Source organism: Delphinapterus leucas, chromosome 18 (assembly GCF_059928025.1).
Source record: "Delphinapterus leucas isolate spDelLeu-1000000601 "Yukka" chromosome 18, BTC_Dleu_Yukka2, whole genome shotgun sequence".
In the NCBI taxonomy this organism is placed as follows: domain Eukaryota; kingdom Metazoa; phylum Chordata; class Mammalia; order Artiodactyla; family Monodontidae; genus Delphinapterus; species Delphinapterus leucas.
The window spans coordinates 15,260,282-15,281,488 of record NC_143146.1 but is presented as its reverse complement, the minus strand read 5'-3'; the positions used below and the strand labels follow the sequence as shown (position 1 = coordinate 15,281,488).

Below are 21,207 nucleotides of genomic sequence, written 5' to 3'. Positions count from 1 at the left end.
GGGACTCTTCAAGGACTGGTGTTTGAGGAGATAAAGGGGCTGAAAGAGGCCAGGTTTAGGAATTAATTGGATTGAGCCCAACTGGGAGAAGTGAGACAGGGTATCTGCTTATAGTAACAACGGGACCATTTCTTTGGCCAACAGGGCTTGTATAACCTGAACATTTTTTCCTTCAGGTTCTTCTCATAGACCAAATTCACATGCGGTAAGAGGTCTAAGTTTTTGATGAAGTGCCTACCTGGCTTTCTTGGTACACTCCAGAGTCATTACTTAAGCTAATCTATGAAATAAATTGCTCTCTTTTTAAAAGACAGACCTTTCTTCCTTCCTTGGACAATCAAAGGGCTCATGGTATTAGCACGTTTGTGAAGTGCGGTTTTGGTGGTTCAAGAGAGCAGTCACAGGGACCTCATTTAAAGTTTAATCACAGGCTTCCCTGGTGGTGCAGTGGTTAAGAATCCGCCTGCCAATGCAGGGGACACGGGTTTGATCCCCCGTCCGGGATGATCCCACATGCCGCAGAGCAACTAAGCCCGTGCGCCATGCGCCACGATTACTGAGCCTGCACTGTAGAGCCCGCGAGCCACAACTACCGAGCCCGTGAGCCACAACTACTGAAGCCCGAGCACCTAGAGCCCGTGCTCCACAACAAGAGAAGCCACCGCAATGAGAAACCTGCGCACCACAACAAAGAGTAGGCCCCACTTGCCGCAACTAGAGAAAGCCCGTGCGCAGCAACCAAGACCCAACGCGGCCAAAAATAAAATAAATTAAAATAAATAAATAAAGTTCAATCACCTATTTCATAATCAGGGCCTCTCTCTATTGTCACTTCCCTCACCTTCTTCTCTTTAGGAAACTCTTTGAAGGGCATGAGTCTCTCCAAAGACTAGGGGACTAAAACGGGATTCTGTGCAGAAGGAGTCCCTCATTTCTGAACCCCTGACCAACGCCTGAACTTGGATGATGCTAACCTTTAAACAGGACCCTCAGACACTCTGTAGGCCTTAAGGGCCGAGAGGGTGCCCACTTAAGTCTGTACTGTCAGTCTAAAAGGATATATTTGGAAATTTCACTTCTTTATTTAGCAGCACTAGATGGAAGAAAATTGTCTTCTATACAAGAATATTTCTCTTTGTTAGGACATGCCCAATATATATTTCAAAATCAGTAAAATTTCACTCAAAACTTGTTGAATGAAAAGAACGATTTACTACAACATTAACTGATTGAAGCTACACTTTTCTTTAAAGCCAGCAGGCGGTTTGTGAACAATGTCTGTTGTAATATGTCAGTGTGTTTTATGCATGGTGTTCATTTTGGTTTCTACTCATTCTTCTTTCATCCACTTGCCAAATGAGAAAACATTATATTATCTACCAAAGGTAATAAAATGCTCACTGTAGACACATACTGCAAGGGCAGATAAGGGTCAAATTAATGATCATTTCTGATAGATACTATTATTTAAAGTACCCACCTCGAAGCAAGATACTATTATTTAAAGTACCCCCCTCGAAGCAATGAAGCTAATAAACTAATTGTATAAGTAAGTGTTGTAAAAATGTTTGCACGCAGAACACCTCAGTGTAGAGATTTATGGCAGGATGTACAAAGTTCATGTAAATATACACTAAATTTATTAGCCTAAGAATATTCTTTCTGAAGGGACACAACTAAACCTCACTTAATAAGAGGTGGCGCAGCACACTCAAAAACAGATGCTCTTGTTTAACGTAGTATTTTAAATGAAGCATTAGTTTCAAACCTGTTTTTCATCAAGGTTTAAAGTTGATACTTTTTACATGTAACCCTTTGTGCCATATTCAGTAGTAATCTTTTCCTTGTTACTAACATAACACGAGTTCATATTAGGCGTGTAACCCCAAATTGGCCACTCTGAATCAGAGTATTTAATATAGTAAATTGATAATCCCTCGACACATCTGTAAGACTGAAAACTGCAGTCTTACTGGACCTTTTGTATACGCTGCTGGAAGACAAGCCTCTCATTATCTTACAAAGAAATCCTACTCACTAACCTTCAGAGGGTTAAAATGCCCTGGGACCAAGACAAAAACTGTACAAGTGGTTACAAACATGGGAGGATAAAGCACAATCCTTCCTCTAATCATTTCAGTCCCAAACCAGGAAACTGCCCTCTACTAAAGTATATGTAGAGTAGCTACTGCTAAATATATATATGTAAAACTGAATGTATACTTTGCTGTACACCTGAAACTAATGCAACATTGTAAATCAACCATACTTTGATTTAAAAGAAAAAAAAAAAAAAAAAAAAGAAGTAGCTACTGCTGCTGTTTCCTCCAGTCCTAAAGCTATGTTCTCATTTCTAATCTGAGGACTCTTCTTAAGGGGAAGCTCATCTCCCTGTTTCAAGGATAAGAGAATCACCTGAAGTCACTTTACATTTTGGTTCCTTTTTTTTTTTTTTTCCCCCTAAATCCTGTAGCCTCTGAATGAACTGATCATCATCCATATTCAGGAGAAAAGGACATTGTTCTCCAACAAAGGAAAAAGAATTTAAGTCCCGTAAAGTCCTCTTTCAGGGGCTCCAGGGAGCAGCTCCAAGGGATTTAATGAAGACTTCAGTGTCAGAAACAAAGGGCCGACTGCATTAGGCTAGAATCCAGTTGTATTTCTTTACTAGTAACAGCATAGCCACCTCTTCTCTCTTTCAGTTTTGTTCTCAACAAGAAAAAAAGGGAAAGAAAACCAGGTAGTCAGCAAGAAGTCTGAGAGACAGCTCTGGTTCACGATCTTCAACCTACTGAAGAAAGCTCAGGGAACAGAAATACCAAAAGAGCAGACTGGACTGTATTAAAAAAATACCTAGCTGTTGATTTGATTGAGAAAAGAAAAATTCTAAATATAAAAAATGAATGTGTTTACTCATGATAACGATGATGGCTGCTGATCTGTGTCAACCCTTGGGCTGAGATCATAAATACTGAATTTGCACGGAAGCCCTCTTCAACTAAAAACATTTTCTTTGTGCCAACAGGATAAAGGGCTCTAGGTGTAGAGATCATCCAAAGAGGTTTTGAAGTCCATTTTTCCAGATCCTTTCAGATAAGCAATCTGCTCCCTGAATATAATCTCACCTTGTCCTCTCTAACAAACTTAACTACTTCATATCATGAGCACAAATGCCATATACATTTCTGCTACCTGTTCTGTTTAAGGAAATTATTTCGGAAGTGCTTTCATTTTTTGCTTATTCCTGAAACTGTGAACACAAATTGAGGAGTGCCTTATTAAGAATATAGTATTTGTTTTTGAAAGTTCCATCCAGGAGTCAAGGATTGATTGTCTATGTCACCACTCCCCTGCCTCTGATTCCTATGCAGGTCTTGGTACTATCACATCTCCTCCAATTCTAACCTGTTCACAGTGAGGTCAACAGTAATGGGGATGAGCCTGGGAGAGAGAGATCACCCCAGAAGCCCGCTGCTGCACCCAGGATCACAGAGAGCAGGGAGCCAGGGGAGAGGATGTGGGCCTGGCCCACCAAAGTAGAACAACTCAAAGAAGCAGGACTGGGCTCCCTGGGCTCCCTGAATCTGCAGAATCTGCTCGCAGTTTCTAACGTTCCCTGAATTACGGTGTTCAGACATAAGCAACGCTTCTTCCTATGCATTTTAGGAGAAGAGGGATGCAAGCTTTTTGCAGTTAAGGTTTTGAGTATCGTCTCCTGACACATATTACCCCGTGACATATAAATGAATAAATGTTTCTAAATTGATACTGTCCAAAAGCGGGACATAGCACTAGGAGAAGTATCTTTCAGCTCTGTTCTGCACTTGTTAACTTTTGTGATGGTTTTGGGAATCCTTTTTAGTGGGGTGGTAGTAAAAAAAATGGGTAAAATCTCAAACGAAAACATCATTCAGTACAACAAACATATATTGAAATATACATATATGTATTTGCAGTCAGACAGTTCTGATTCTACTGCTTATTAGCAATTAGACTCAGGGTAAGTTATTAATCTTCCCAAGACTCAGTTCCCTTACTGTAAAATGGGGATAACGCTGCGGGGCTCCTGTGAGAATCTGGAATAACAGTGAAGCTCCTGGCGTAATGCTAACAATGACCAGGAGCCCAGCCCAACAGGGGGACAGTGAGGGGTGGTATTTGTCAACCTGCAGGTGCATCCAATGGATCAGGAAGTCCATTTTGTGCCTTGTGACCATCATTTTATCATCCATATTAACTAGAATAGAAGGGATATAATAGAAAATATTAGAGTGCAGAGCACAAGAGAAATAATACTTTTTGAAATTTTTATTCCCGTGTGTGTGTGTGTGTGTGTACACATGAAATCATGATACGAAGCAGCTCTACTGTGACTGCAGTCAACAGCATGTTGAAGTCGCCAGCAGACTGGTTAGCTGCTCAGGCTCTGGAGTTGACAATCTCCCTAAAATATATTTGAATACAGGCTCTGCCGCTTACCTGATAAGTGCGTTAAGCTCACAGTGCCTCAGTTTTTAAATCCGTCAGATGAGGATAACTAGAAAATTGTGAGGATTAAGTGGGAGATGGTAGAGAAAGAGGCTAAAATGTGTTAAGGATTCCACAAATGTTAGGAATTCTTATTAAAACTTGTGCAACTTGTCAAGGCCTGCAACAAGCACTAGAGCAAAAGAAATGAGAGACACAGGCCCTGTCCTCAAGGAGAGGAAGAAAACAGTCGAGAACGTGGGGAGGACTGAGAAAAAATGCCGGAGGTCTTGGTGGAGGACTGGAAAGTATGAGTGGGGTACAGGGTGGTAGTCAGGAAAGAACCTGGTGGGAGGGAAGCCAGAAATCAAAAGAAACAAGAAAGTAATATTCTTTCCTCTTATTCCTTGGAGAAAACACGTTACGTAGATTTTTCACGGCTGTGCTTTTCCCCTAAAACTGCTACTGTGTTGACTTTTTTTCTTTTGCTTCACTCTTTAAATGTATATAAATAACATGGTTTATGTTATAAGCAGTAAATAAATGTAACGAAAATCACCAAGGACCGCAAAAACATAAACAGAAATTAAAGAACAAAAACATTAAACAGAAAAGAACATAGCCTTTCCATAATGTGTTACGTCTTATAGAAATAATACCTAAAAGGCCAGTGCCACAGTCCTTAAGAATATTTATAGTTACCATTGACCGAGCGTTCCCAAAACCCAGGTATGGGCCACAAATACTTTCTCATCCAGTCACATCTTCACAACAAATCCATGTGACATTAATTCCTAGACCTAGTTTAAGGGCAAGGACATTGAAACTCGGAAGCCAAGTGACTACATCAAGTCCCCATATTCGTATGGGCAAAGCAGGAATAAAAACGTGGGTCATGTTGACATTCAGTCTATACTCTTAAACATTCTGTCCCTGGCTGCCTCCCGAATGATTTCCTGGGACCCATTACACAAACACTCTCTCTTTAATCAACTAGCATTGCACCTCAGAGACAAAGGGATATAAAGTGAAAAAAAAAGGGTTCTGTGTTTACAATGGTTGTTGATCTTTACCTACATAGATACAGAGCTTAGCACTGTTTTGTAAGCACACTCTCCGGAGTGTATACATAGAGCACACTCAGAAAAGTAGGGTGGAAACCGATGGAACAGAACCAAAACCTGGTGATGTCAAGGTATGTTTATAGTCTTTGCTCAGATGTGCTTCCAAAACATTACCGGCAGAGCCAAGAATCATCTAATGTTATTTCTTTATTTACAGAGTTCTTTTATGTACACAAGCATACAACTTTTCTTATTAAGAAGCATTAGAAGTAATGCAGGGCACGCTTCACATTCCTTTCATCCAAGAACATAAAAGCACTTTACAGACATGCTCATTATTTCTGCAAACTAATCGAATTTGGCCCATTACAGAGATGGGTACAATCAAAATTTAAAAGTTGGGAATCTAAAATCATTAATTTTCTACATTTATCACTAAGCCACCAATCTAACAGCCAGAGGGAATCTTCAAATGCAGGGATTCTACATGCTGAAAATTTCTTTCCATTTTTCTAAAAGGGAAACCGTTGTATACATAATAAATGATACATAATAAAACATATATATCATTATATACATAATTTTTTTTACTTGCAGTAAAATACATATAAAATTTACCACTTTAACCATTTTTCAGTGTACAGTTCAGTGGTATTAAATACCTTCACATTGTTGAAGCCATCACCACCATCCAGCTACAGAGCTCCTTTCATCTTGCAAACCTGAAACTCTGTACCCATTAAACCACAACTCCTCCAATAAAGATGTTAAAAAATAAAATAACAAACAAAAACCCCACAACTCCCCACTCCCCCCACTCTCCTGTCCTGGCAGCTCCTGGCAACCACCATTCTACCTCTTGTCCCCATGAATTGACTACTGTATGTACTTCATGTAAGTAGTATTTGTCCTCTGTGACTAGCTCATTTCACTCAGCATAATGTCATCAAGGTGCAACCATGCCGTAGCATGTGTCAGAATCTGATTTCTTTTTAAGGCCAAATAACGTTCTGTTGTATACATACCACATTTGTTTATCCATCCATCTGTCAATGGACCATGGGGTGCTTCCACCTCTTTGCTAATGTGAATAATCCTGGTATGACCATACATGTACAGATATCTGTGTAACATTCCCTTCTCAATTCTTTTGGGTTTATACCGTAAATTAGAATTGTTGGATCATATAATAATTCTATGTTTAACTTTTTTCAGGAACCTGCACAGTGTTTTCCAGTCACTGTATCATTCTGCGTTCTACCAGCCGTGCACAAGGATTCCCATTTTTCCACATCCTCACCAACACTTATTTTTTTGTTTTTAATTTTCCTTAAACAGCAGCCATCATAAAGGGCGTGAGATGGCATATCATTGTGATCTAACAGGACTGTCTTCATTTCAAAAGTACTTAAGAGTAATTCCAGGTATTTTGGAGGCCAGCGGTAGGTAGCAACACCTGAACTCAGTCATGAGACACAAGTCCACATTCTACTTCCTTTGGGTGCCGTGTTCTATATGCTTCCTACTAACCAGGCATTTCGGAGCTCATTATACCCACATTCCAGGAAGTACATTTGCCTGGCTCTTTAATCGTGTCTCTTCTCTGTGGTTCTCACCTCAAGAAGGTATATGTTTTAGTCAGCTTCCCTTGGTGTCCTGGTGATTGTAGAGTATTAAAAAAAAAAAAAAAAACCCAGCCTTGAACCAAGATGGTGGAGTAGAAGGACGTGCTCTCCCTCCCTCTTGTGAGAACACCAGAATCACAACTGGCTGCTGCAGAACCATCGACAGGAAGACACTGGAACTCACCAAAAAGACACCGCACATCCAAAGACAAAGGAGAAGCCACAATGAGACAGTAGGAAGGGCACAATCACAGGAAAATCAAATCCCATAACTGCTGGGTGGGTGATTCACAGACTGGAGGTCACTTATACCACAGAAGTGCACCCACTGGAGTGAAGGTTCTGAGCCCCACGTCAGGCTTCCCAACCTGGGGGTCCGGCAACAGGAGGAGGAATTCCTAGAGAATCAGACCTTGAAGCCTAGTGGGGTTTGACGGCAGGACTTCGACAGGACTGGGGGAAACAGAGACTCCACACTGGGAGGGCACACACAAAGTAGTGTGCGCATCGGGACCCAGGGGAAGGAGCAGTGACCCCATGGGAGACTGAACCAGACCTAGCTGCTAGGGTTGGAGGGTCTCCTGCAGAGGTGGGGGGTGGCTGTGGCTAACTGTGGGGACAAGGACACTGGCAGCAGAAGTTCTGGGAAGCACTCCTTGGCGTGAGCCCTCCCAGAGTCTGTCATTAGCCCCACCAAAGAGCCCAGGTAGGCTCCAGTGTTGGGTTACCTCAGGCCAAACAACCAACAGGGAGGGAACCCAGCCCCAACCATCAGCAGTCAAACGGATTAAACGGATTAAACTTTTACTGAGCTCTGCCCACCAGAGCAACAGTCAGCTATATCCACCACCAGTCCCTCCCATCAGGAAACGTGCACAAGCCTCTTAGATAGCCTCATCCACCACAGAGCAGACAGCAGAAGCAAGAACTACAGTCCTGCAGCCTGTGGAACAAAAAACACATTCACAGAAAGATAGACAAGATGAAAAGGCAGAGGACTATGTACCAGATGAAAGAACAAGATAAAACCCCAGAAAAACAACTAAATGAAGCGGAGATAGGCAACCTTCCAGAAAAAGAGTTCAGAATAATGATAATGAAGATGATCCAGGACCTCGGAAAAAGAATGGAGGCAAAGGTCAAGAAGATGCAAGAAATGTTTAACAAAGACTTAGAAGAATTAAAGAACAAACAAACAGAGATGAACAATACAATAACTGAAATGAAAACTACACTAGAAGGAATCAATAGCAGAGTAACTGAGGCAGGAGAACGCCTAAGTGACCTGGAAGACAGAATGGTGGAATTCACTGCTGCGGAACAGAATAAAGAAAAAAGAATGAAAAGAAATGAAGGCAGCCTAAGAGACCTCTGGGACAACATTAAACACAACAACATTCGCATTATAGGGGTCCCAGAAGGAGAAGAGAGAGAGAAAGGACCTGAGAAAATATTTGAAGAGATTATAGTCGAAAACTTCCCTAACACGGGCAAGGAAACAACCACTCAAATCCAGGAATCACAGAGAGTCCCATACAGGATAAACCCAAGGAGAAACACACTGAGACACATAGTAATCAAATTGGGAAAAATCAAAGACAAAGAAAAATTATTGAAAGCAGCAAGGGAAAAACGACAAATTACATACAAGGGAACTCCCATAAGGTTAACAGCTGATTTCTCAGCAGAAACTCTACAAGCCAGAAGGGAGTGGCATGATATACTTGAAGTGATGACAGGGAAGAACCTATAACCAAGATTACTCTACCAGGCAAGGATCCCATTCAGATTTAATGGAGAAATCAAAAGCTTTACAGACAAGGAAAAGCTAAGAGAATTAAGCACCACAAAACCAGCTCTATAGCAAATGCTAAAGGAACTTCTCTAAGTGGGAAACACAGGAGAAGAAACGGCCGTACAAAAACTAACCCAAAACAATTAAGAAAATGGACATCGGAACATACATATCGATAATTACCTTAAACAAGAAGGGATTAAATTCTCCAACCAAAAGACACAGGTTTGCTGAATGGATACGAAAACAAGACCCACATATATGTTGTCTACAAGAGACCCACTTCAAACTTAGGGACACATACAGAGTGAAAGTGAGGGGATGGAAAAAGATATTCCATGCAAATGGAAATCAAAAGAAAGCTGCAGGAGCAATATTCATATCAGATAAAATAGACTTTAAAATAAAGAATGTTACAAGAGACAAGGAAGGACACTACGTAATGATAAAGGGATCAATCCAAGAAGAAGATATAACAATTATAAATATATATGCACCCAACATAGGAGCACCTCAATACATAAGGCAACTGCTAACAGCTATAAAAGAGGAAATCGACAGTAACACAATCATAGCGGGGGACTTTAACACCTCACTTACACCAATGGACAGATCATCCAGAAAGAAAATTAATAAGGAAACACAAGCTTTAAATGACACAATAGACCGGATAGATTTAACTGATATTTATAGGACATTCCATCCAAAAACAGCAGATCACACTTTCTTCTCAAGTGCACACGGAACATTCTCCAGGATAGATCACATCTTGGGTCACAAATCAAGCTGCAGTAAATTTATGAAAATTGAAATCATATCAAGCATCTTTTCTGACCACAACGCTATGAGATTAGAAATGAATTACAAGCGAAAAAACGTAAAAAACACAAACACATGGAGGCTAAACAATACGTTACTAAATAACCAAGATATCACTGAAGAAATCAAAGAGGAATTAAAAAATATCTAGAGACAAATGACAATGAAAACACGACGATCCAAAACCTATGGGATGCTGCAAAAGCAGTTCTAAGGGGGAAGTTTATAGCGATACAAGCCCACCTCCAGAAACAAGAAAAGTCCCAAATAAACAATCTAACCTTACACCTAAAGGAACTAGAGAAAGAAGAACAAACAAAACCCAAAGTTAGCAGAAGGAAAGATTTCATAAAGATCAGAGCAGAAATAAATGCAATAGAAAAAAAGAAAACAAGAGCAAAGATCAATAAAACTAAAAGCTGGTTCTTTGAGAAGATAAACAAAACTGATAAACCACTAGCCAGATGCATCGAGAAAAAGAGGGAGAGGACTCAAATCAATAAAATTAGAAATGAAAAAAGAGAAGTAACAACAGACACTGTAGAAATACAAAGCATCCTAAGAGACTACTACAAGCAACTATATGCCAATAAAATGGACAACCTGGAAGAAATGGACAAATTCTTAGAAAGAGATAACCTTCCGATACTGCACCAGGAAGAAATAGAAAATATGAACAGACCAATCACAAGTAATGAAATTGAAACTGTGATTAAACATCTTCCAACAAACAAAAGTCCAGGACCAGATGGCTTCCCAGGTGAATTCTATCAAACATTTAGAGAAGAGCTAACACCCATCCTTCTCTAACTCTTCCAAAAAATTGCGGAGGAAGGAACATTCCCAAACTCATTCTATGAGGCCACCATCACCCTGATACCAAAACCAGACAAAGATACTACAAAAAAAGAAAATTACAGACCAATATCACTGATGAATATAGATGCAAAAATCCTCAACAAACTACTAGCAAACAGAATCCAACAACACATTAAAAGCATCCTACACCATGATCAAGTGGGATTTATCCCAGGGATGCAAGGATTCTTCAATATATGCAAATGAATCAATGTGATACACCATATTAACAAACTGAAGAATGAAAACCATATGATTATCTCAATAGATGCAGAAAAAGCTTTTGACAAAATTCAACACCCGTTTATGTTAAAAACTCTCCAGAAAGTGGGCATAGAGGGAACCTACCTCAACATAATAAAGGCTATCTACGACAAACCCACAGCAAACATCATTCTCAATGGTGAAAAACTGAAAGCATTTCCTCTAAGATCAGGAACGAGACAAGGATGTCCACTCTCGTCACTATTATTCAACGTAGTCTTGGAAGTCCTAGCCACGGCAATCAGAGAAGAAAAAGAAATAAAAAGAATACAAATTGCGGGCTTCCCTGGTGGCGCAGTGGTTGAGAGTCCGCCTGCTGATGTAGGGGACACGAGTTCGTGCCCCGGTCCGGGAAGATCCCACATGCCGCAGAGCAGCTGGGCCAATGAGCCATGGCTGCTGAGCCTGCACTCCACAACGGAAGAGGCCTGTGTATCGCAAAAAAAAAAAAAAAAAAGAATACAAATTGGAAAAGAAGAAGTAAAACTGTCACTATTTGCAGATGACGTGGTACTATACATAGAAAATCCTAAAGATGCCACCAGAAAACTACTAGAGCTAATCAATGAATTTGGTAAAGTTGCAGGATACAAAATTAATGTACAGAAGTCTCTTGCATTCCTATACACTAAAAATGAAAAATCTAATGCCATTATTCAGTGGCATTTACCACTGCCACAGAAAGAATAAAATACCTAGGAATAAACCTACCTAGGGAGACAAAAGACCTATATGCAGAAAACTATAAGACACTGATGAAAGAAATTAAAGATGATACCAACAGATGGAGAGATATACCATGCTCTTGGATTGGAAGAATCAACATTGTGAAAATGACTATACTACCCAAAGCAATCTACGGATTCAATGCAATCCCTATCAAATTACCAATGGCATTTTTTATGGAACTAGAACAAAAAATGTTAAAATTTGTATGGAGACACAAAAGACCCTGAATAGCCAAAGCAGTCTTGAGGGAAAAAAACGGAGCTGGAGGAATCAGACTCCCTCACTTCAGACTACACTACAAAGCTACAGTAATCAAGACAATATGGTACTGGCACAAAAACAGAAACACAGATCAATGGAACAAGATAGAAAGCCCAAAGATAAATGCATGCACCTACGGTCAACTAATCTATGACAAAGGAGGCAAGGATATACAATGGAGAAACATAGCCTCTTCAATAAGTGGTGCTGGGAAAACTGGACAGCTACATGCAAAAGAATGAAATTCGAACACTCCCTAACACCATACAGAAAAATAAACTCAAAATGGATTCGAGACCTAAATGTAAGACCGGACACTATAAAACTCTTAGAGGAAAACACAGGAAGAACACTCTTTGACATAAATCACAGCAAGATCTTTTTTGATCCACCTCCTAGAGTAATGGAAATAAAAACAAAAATAAACACATGGGACCTAATGAAACTTCAAAACTTTTGCACGGCAAAGGAAACCATAAACAAGACGAAAAGACAACCCTCAGAATGGGAGAAATATTTGCAAACGAATCAACGGACAAAGGATTAATTTCCAAAATATATAAACAGCTCATGCAGCTCAATATTAAAAAACAACCCAATCCAAAAATGGGCAGAAGATTTAAATAGACATTTCTCCAAAGAAGACATACAGATGGCGAAGAAGCACATGAAAAGCTGCTCAACATCACTAATTATTAGAGAAATGCAAATTAAAACTACAATGAGGTATCACCTCATACCAGTTAGAATGGGCATCATCAGAAAATCTACAAACAACAAATGCGGGAGAGGGTTTGGAGAAAAGGGAACCCTCTTGCACTGTTGGTGGGAATGTAAACTGATACAGCCACTATGGAGAACAGTATGGAGGTTCCTTAAAAAACTAAAAATAGAATTACCATATGACCCAGCAATCCCACTACTGGGCATATACTCAGAGAAAACCATAATTCAAAATGACACATGCACCCCAATGTTCATTGCAGCACTATTTGTAATAGCCAAGTCATGGAAGCAACCTAAATGCCCATCGACGGACGAATGGATAAAGAAGATGTGGTACGTATATACAATGGAACATTACTCAGCCATAAAAAGGAACGAAATTGGGTCGTTTGTGGAGACGTGGATGGATCTAGAGACTGTCATACAGAGTGAAGTAAGTCAGAAAGAGAAAAAGAAATATCTTATATTAACGCATATATGTGGAACCTAGAAAAATGGTACAGGTGAACTGGTTTGCAAGGCAGAAATTGAGACACAGATGTAGAGAACAAACATATGGACACCAAGGGGGGAAAGCAGCAGGGGGTGGGTGTGGTGGTGGGATGAATTGGGGGATTGGGATTGACGTGTATACACTGATGTGTATAAAATTGATGACTAATAAGAACATGCTGTATAAAAAAATAAATAAAATTCAAAAATTGAATGAAAAAACAAACAAAAACCCCCTCACAGTAAAAACAAAAAAACCACAACAAACTCAGCAAGTTTATCAAAGCAGAAAGCAGGATAGAAGATGAAGGCACAGGGCCTATGTTGCCCTTGGGTATATATCTGGAGGATAGTAATTGCGAATAAATGTTCTCTGAATTATTTTGTGTGGATGAAACATAAGGAATGACAGGAGCTTCTATTGTGCAAATAATCAAACACTCCTTGAAAACCGTACTTATTTAAGAAGTGGAAAAAAAGAAAACAGAATCAGAGCCCAGTTCAACGCTCCACCATCACAGAAACCATGTATGGGGTCTACGGGAAGCACCCCACACACACTGACCTATTTAGTCCTCACAACAGCTCGATGAGTTGGTCCTGTTACCTGCCTCGAAAGAGAGAGAAAACTGAGGTGCACAGAGATGGAATTCCATGTCCCGTGTTCTTCCTCACTATTCCTTACTGCCTGCCCGATTAAAATCACTTACTTATGGCTGAATTATAAAAGTCTCTCTAAAGCATATATACATGCTGTAATTCTCAAAGCCCCACAGTTTCCCAGAAAGTACTCCAGGGAGATAATCACCTTTGAAAAGGTAGCTTATTTCCTATAGCATGATTCCATCATTAAGACACTTAAAATTCATGTTTCCCTACACAAACCGCTCACATGCTAAACAAACCACTTATTTTTTTTCAGATTTATGTGGTTATCAGTGGATAAAATTGTGGTACCTGAGAAAGTCTGAATCCAGAAATCTATCTGGGTAAGTTATTAAATCACAGGCACACAAAAACAAACAAACAAACCAACCAACCAAACCAGGTATCTGATGAAAATATCTGTTGAAAATCCCTGAAGTAAAAAATATGCTCTGTTGGGGGAAAAAGGATCAACCCTTTCAACCAATTTTAAAAAAACAATCAAATTGAAAGACATTAAACTTAGGTGCCGTATTAAAAGAATATGTGTCAATGCTCTGAAGTGCATACCTGAGGTATGATTGACATTTTCTTCCTTAAATCGTGAAGTCCAATTTCGGTTGTCAAGATCTTATCAATCCAAATTTTACCTTCAGGTTCTGACAGTCTAAAAAGGGCAGCGATGAGGGAACTTTTTCCAGCTCCTGTTCTTCCCACAATGCCAACCTGTAAAGAGATACAAGAGGGATTAAGAATTCACAGTATGCAACAAACCTAGGAAAACCCTTGGTTGCTGAAGATGAATTTTAAAAGTTCTGTAGACAGTGTAGTCTGTAAGTTTCTCAACTGTGGCACTGTTGAAATTTTGGGAAAGATAATTCTTCGTTGGGGAATGGGGGATGCCCTGTGTATTCTAGGGTATTTAGCAGTATCCCTGGATTCTGCCCACTAGATACCAGGAGCATCCCCGAGATTGCAGCAACCAAAAACGTCAGACACTGACAAATGTCCCCGGTTAAGAACCCCTGGTCAAGGAAGAATTAAAAATAACAGAATCAGTCTACTGGCAGTGAAACAACAGCAGTTTCCCATGTGTTCAATTAGCAGTCAGCTTTTAAATGAGTTGTATTCCTAGTGTCTGGCTATTCCGAACATTGAGAATTATGTGAGTAATTTTACAGAGATGTCAACGAGTCAAGTAAGAAGGATTATACACAAACAAGAATTCAGGATCCCAGATTCTATCATTTAAGAGGAAGTATTCTTTGGCAGACAAACAAAATCACTTCCTGATAAGAAATACCTTAATAATGCTCTATCTTGAAAGGAAACACCTTAAAGTTGTAAAATGCAGGTCTCAGTGTCTTAAAAGGCAGTACCCAGTAGGCAAAATACACATAATGAGATCAACAACAACACAAATAACATTTGCTATTTATATGGGACCTTTCATCTGAGCACTTCAAAAGGCATTTTACAAACCAATTAATACTTCTAATTAAACCTTGGAAAGATACATGTCATGTATCGGTCAAGTTATTAAAATCAAAGCAGAGAGAAATTAAGTGCATTAACAATAAGATCAAAGAATCAATATAATGCAGGTAAAATGCTGGTCAGGAATGAAACTGTATTGTATAAACTGGATTTTAGCTGTCTGAATTCAAACATGTATGCAGAAACTGGCCTTTTTTTTTTTTTTTTTTTACCAATGAGCTTCCCAGCTACAAATTCCCTGGTGGGAGCTTCCCAAGAGGTGATTTCATCTCTATTTATAAATCTAAATACAGATGGGAGCCTAAGATATGCTTTCAATCATTTGTAAATTAATTCAGTAAATTTTACAAACTCATGGCTTTCAAGAGAGGAGAACTAAACCCCTCTGAGCACTGATTATACAACGGTAACTTGATATATTTTCTCATTAAATACCTCCAAAGTTTTGAATCTTAGTCTGTAAAAACAATAATCGAATTTCAAAATAAAAGTTATCTTTATAGAGATTAACTGAAAGAAAAGTGGCTTTAGTTGATTTATATTTGTAGCCATTTTGTATGATATGGTAAATCCTAATTTATATAATATAGATGGGACACTTTCTGCATATAAGCAGGTCCTAGAGGGTATATATACATATGGGTCATTTGTCCTGTGTACATGCAGGTTTTGAACATACTATGGATTTGGTTCCAGACCACCACAAAAATGGGAATATATCGCAAAATAAAGCAAGTCATGTGAATATTTTTCTTCCTCTGTGCATACAAAAGTTATGTTTATACTATACTGTAGCATACTAAATGTACAACAGAATTATGTCTAAAGAAGGATGTACATACTTAATGTCAAATACTTGACTGCTAAAAAGGGCTAACCATCATCTGGGCCTTCACTGGGTTGTAGTAAGCTTAAGAACACTGATCACAGCTCACCATAACAAATATAATTATAATGAAAAGGTTTAAAATACTGCAAGAATTACCAAACAGTGACAAAGAGACACGAAGTGAGCAAATGTTGTAGGAAAAATGGTGCTGATGGACATGCTCAATGCAGGGTTGCAACAAATGTTCGACTTGTTACTTAAAAAAAAAAACACACACACGCAAAAAACCCCAAAGAAACAGCGGTATGCCTGTATTTCTGGGCGTACTCATATGTAAATCAGCACACATCAGAACACAGGTGAGAACTGTGTCTGTGAGAATGTGTGTATATTCCTATGCTATTAGCTGTACTGAAACTGATCCATCTATGCAAACTGGAACATTTGTAGACTCCTGGTAAACGGCGGAGATAGGCAGTGGCACCGAAGGCTGCTTACGGCCACAGGAATGGAAGTACAACACTCCAGTGAGGAGAGTAAGAAAAAAGCAACTCAGAGAAAACCCGGCTTAGGCTATTGCTACCATTCAGTTATCAAAACTATAATCTGAAAGTCTTTTCCAGGTCACCAAAGGGTTTTACCAATTGCCTGAGGAGAGTGTCACCATTACCAGTTAAGTTTACATTCCTAAAGGCAAAGACACTTGGAGAAAATCTTTACTGGGAGGTCTCCCTCAAAAGCGATGCTGAATCAGTAGGTCTGGGTGGGCCTGAGATTCTGCATTTCAAATATGCTCCAGGCGATGCAGGTGCTGCTGGCCCAGGCACCACAGTCTGAGTCACAAGGAATTAGGAAGCCTGCAGGGGAAGTGGGACAATCTGGGAGTGAGGGGAGGGGTTGCCGAGGAAATATTATGTAAAAGAGGAGAAAATGTAGCAAACTGATATTTTTGCACATTATAGCAAGGTCTAGTAAGCATCTGTAAGGATGTATTATTCAAGTAATAGCTCTGAGCAAGAAAAAAAAAATAACAAACCAAAATCAATCCACCTCTAGAGCTAGAAAAGGCTTGAAAATGGCCCAGTACTCTCTAAAATGATCAAATCAACCACAAAATCATCTAAATGAAAAACGCAGCCAGTGTTCAGAATCTAACCAGGAAGCCTAGGGTGCTATTTACCTCATTTTGGGTCTTTATTTTTACTTGCTATTTCTTCCATGAATTAGAAACCTGCATAGTGCCTATTAATTTTTCCCATTTACTCGAACTTCCAGAAATTGGGACAGCAGAGGAAAGGATGGAAAGAGAATAAAGCTCCACTTCTGCTGGCCTGGTTCACTCCCACATCCTCCCCTGCAGCAGCCTCTCTCAATCAAATCCAACACCAAAGGGGTGTCCCAGAGCAACAGGGGCTGGGGCAGGTGTGCAGGAGAGGGAAGCTGGGATGTACACAGACGGAGTGAAATGGCTTCACGACTATTCTACCCAGATATAATCTCCAAACACAGAAATGGAGCTAACGGTGACACTGTGAGTGGATCAAGACACAAATAAAAAGTCACGTTACTACAGTTATTAATTCTGTCTCCAGATTCAATTTTCCCACAAACATTTTCAAGCTCAGCTAATCCTATGACTTGGGGATTTTAAGATAGAAGAATACACATATGTTATGTTCCTAAGTTCTACTGCAGAGTTTCTTAGATAAATTTCCCCCAAAGCCAGAAAATATGAATTAAGACATGTGCAAATTAACAGAATTACGTATCAAACAGGAAATATGAGGGACACATTGTCAGTGAGTAAGCAAACATCGCCTACAGAGTTCTCAGGGACAGGATTGCATCAAGAGCTGCAGTGAATGTTTCCTCGACACAGCAATCCTCACCTCCTTCCCAACCTATGGTGAAACTGGAAATAATTAGAAGCCAGCTTTTGCCGTGTGACTAACTGAAGCTGCTCCCTGGGTATCATTTGGGCATTAAGTTGAATATTCTTTCCCATCACAAGGGTATCATTCATTAAATTATGGCTATAGTCCGCTAGATGGGTCTGTGGTGGAAAGAGTTTCAAAGAGCAGTTCTTAAAGTATTTAACACTCTAGGTAATCAGTCGTTTACGCAGTTGTCTCGTGTGTGTATTTTGGTTACTGGTTGCTCACACCTGTACATGTTACTCACTCACTCTCCCAGCCAGCAGTTCCTTAGCACCCTATCTGTGCCCTGTAGAATGCCAATTTTGGGGGAACAAGAGATGAAAACAAGATGCTCTCCGATCTTAAGGAGCCTCAGGGTTCTGTGAGATACAGACCCACCAATACAAAGCATGCCACAGATGCCACCGGTTAACTGTGGTCAAATACAGATAACATAAAATTTACCAACGGAACCATTTTTAAGTGGACAGTTTAGTGATTAAGTACATTCATATTCTTGTCCCTCCAGAATATTCTCTCCCTTGTAACAAAGAAACTCTGTACCCATTAAACAACAACACCCAACTCCCCTTACCCAGTCTCTGGTGACCACCATCCTACTTCCTGCCTTCATGGATTTGACTACTCTAGGAACCTCATATAAGTGGAATCATACAGTATCTGTTCCCTTTATGTCTGACTTACTTCATTCAACCTGATGTCCTCAAGGTTTATCCATAGACTGGAATTTTACTCCTTTCTAAGGCTGAATAATATTTCATTGTTAAGGATATAGCACATTTGTTTACCCATTCATCTGTTACTTTCATTATGTAAAAGACGCTGAGGAAGAATAGAGGGTCTCCGAGAAGCAGACAAATGAGACTTGACTCAGAAAATGAGGAGACTTTCACCAGCCACAGGACAGAAGGGAAGGGTCTCTGAGGTCGAGGGGCAGTGTGCGCACTGGAAGCAGGGAGGACATGATACACTGGGAGAACCTACACACGACCCGAGTGCAGGGGGTGTATGTACATCAGGACTTGAAGCTGGAGGGGCAGGTGCGCGGAGCTTCCTGCCACCATGTCTGTTCTCATTTAGCCTCTTTTTCAAGAGCTTGCCCTGGTCCCGCCCGAGGGACTGATCTAATCAGCGTCCACACAGCAACACAAAAAGAGGCAAATGGCTACAACAAACCTTTTCTCTTGATTTAATGAGTGCTGTCAGGTGCTTCAATACCAGAGGCCCATCTAAGCTGTATGAGAAGTTCACATTGTCAAAGACGACCACTCCTTCCTGGGGCCAGGACGGTGGTGGGCGTTTCTGGTATTCCCAGGGTGCTTCTTTTTCCAGATCTGTATATTCAATCACCCTTTCTACTGAAATCATCTGAAAGATATGACATCACATGAGTTAGGAACAGAGGGTCTTGTTTATGGATGTTCAGAGACTGTGAATGAGATGCTCTGCATTTATGTCATTATATCTGCTTTTATGTAATGAAGAATATCTGAGGTCTTAACCCCCCAAAAGACAGAAGTAGTAGTTTGACGAGGACGCTCATGATTTGTAAACTTGTTCATTGTCTTGTAACACTTTTGTTACGGCTACTTTCTTCAACATTATATTAAAACAAAAAGAACTAGAGAAATGAATACTATGATTTCACTGATCTAATTTTTGCATATGAATTTTAAAAAACAGAGAATTTTGTCAATGAAAAGAATATGTATGGACGCCCACCAGTAAGCAGCATTTTGCTACAGAAGGGTCATCTGTTATAGATGAATAGAAATGCATAGTCAGTACACCTCATTTTAATAATTAGTTACTTTCTTCTCTGTTAGAGAGCGAAATAGAAAAGTTTCATTTTCATCATTTTTCTCCCTTTAGGAGAAACTGAAAATATTCGAAACAGCAGAGAATTTACATATTGACTAAGGCCTTCTAAACAACCATAACTTGATAGTACATTCAGAGAGAAGGGGCACCAATAAATTCAGGTGTTCAACACATACAAGGAAAAATTCTCAAATGGGGAGGGTGGGCAATAATTAAATTAAATGAATTAAACAAATAAACCTCAAAATACTAAATTCTCCTTTCACCAGGAATGAGGAATTACCCTAGCTTATATCTTCTCCAGGATTTCAGAACCTCCCTCCTACAGAGACATTTATTATATTTGAAGACAGCTTGTGATGAATATAAAACCTGCTGACATGGCATACATAAGACTGAGAAAAAGATGTATATATTTTATTTTAAATAAATTGTAAACAGATGGAGGAAGGATCTAACAAACCCTGTTAGCTATGATGTAAAAAAAAAAAAAAAAAAAAAGAGAGAAAAGTTTTAAGATTTTTTTTTTTTTACATAAGAATTGCCTTTATGTGATGTAACGACAAGGAGACCTGAATAGGCTAAAAGGTAAATGTTACCATATTTTCAACTTCGGCACTTTGCCTTACGCACCACTGGAACATCCCCATGAGCGTGAGGGCGTAGGACAGCGCCAGGCCAACCTGGCCGGCATCCAAAGCTAAATGGGGAAGAAGAAGGGGAATAACTTAGTTCCATTCTGAACCCTGAGTTGGGATCCTACTGTCTCTGTACCAAGACTTCTTTATAATATTTAAAACACTTGCACATAACAACAGCATTACTTATATTTTTACTACCTGTTGATTGAGACCATGATCCAACGAAAAGCAAAAAGAAAAAACAAACAAAGAAAAAAAACTATGAACTCAGAAAACTATTAAATAAGTTTATTAATCCCGACAGGATTGACATACACTTGACAGTATTATACAGGTGAGGAATCATGTCATCATTCAGGCTTTCGTCATTATGGTTTCAAGGACCATTATGTAATTTCACTTTGTATGCCCAACGCAGCCACAGTTGGAAACCACGAAAAACAAGTCAATAGGTTCTGAGAGCCAGTACTTTTAAATCTAAAAGACTGCTCTCATTGTCCCATCATTAAACACTATGATTCAGTGTTGTTACTATGGAATAGTTAGGGATGGTGAATTCACGCCACACACACCATTACCTGCTCATCTGGTACCCGCACGGCAGAGGATACTGTTCTTTCCTACAGAGAATATTTCTCACCTCAGTACACCAGGAAGCTACAACCAAGAGATCCGAGGAGGCTGAATGCCATAGGCTTGACAAAAAGCTTAACAGCAAACTTGGTTCTCTCCTCCTA

At 39.6% G+C, this 21,207-nt stretch overlaps 1 protein-coding gene across 1 annotated transcript in view; it reads right to left on the bottom strand.

Moving 5' to 3' along the window:
- The window catches only part of ABCC4 (ATP binding cassette subfamily C member 4 (PEL blood group)), a 217,450-nt gene that overhangs the window by 24,208 nt on the left and 172,035 nt on the right, over positions 1-21,207 (bottom strand). The window contains exons 24-26 of the mRNA XM_022576930.3: positions 20,429-20,529; positions 19,185-19,376; positions 14,316-14,471 (exon numbers count right to left, since the gene is read on the bottom strand). Coding sequence (XP_022432638.1) covers positions 14,316-14,471; positions 19,185-19,376; positions 20,429-20,529 — 449 coding nt within the window. The remainder of the gene's footprint in view (positions 1-14,315; positions 14,472-19,184; positions 19,377-20,428; positions 20,530-21,207) is intronic.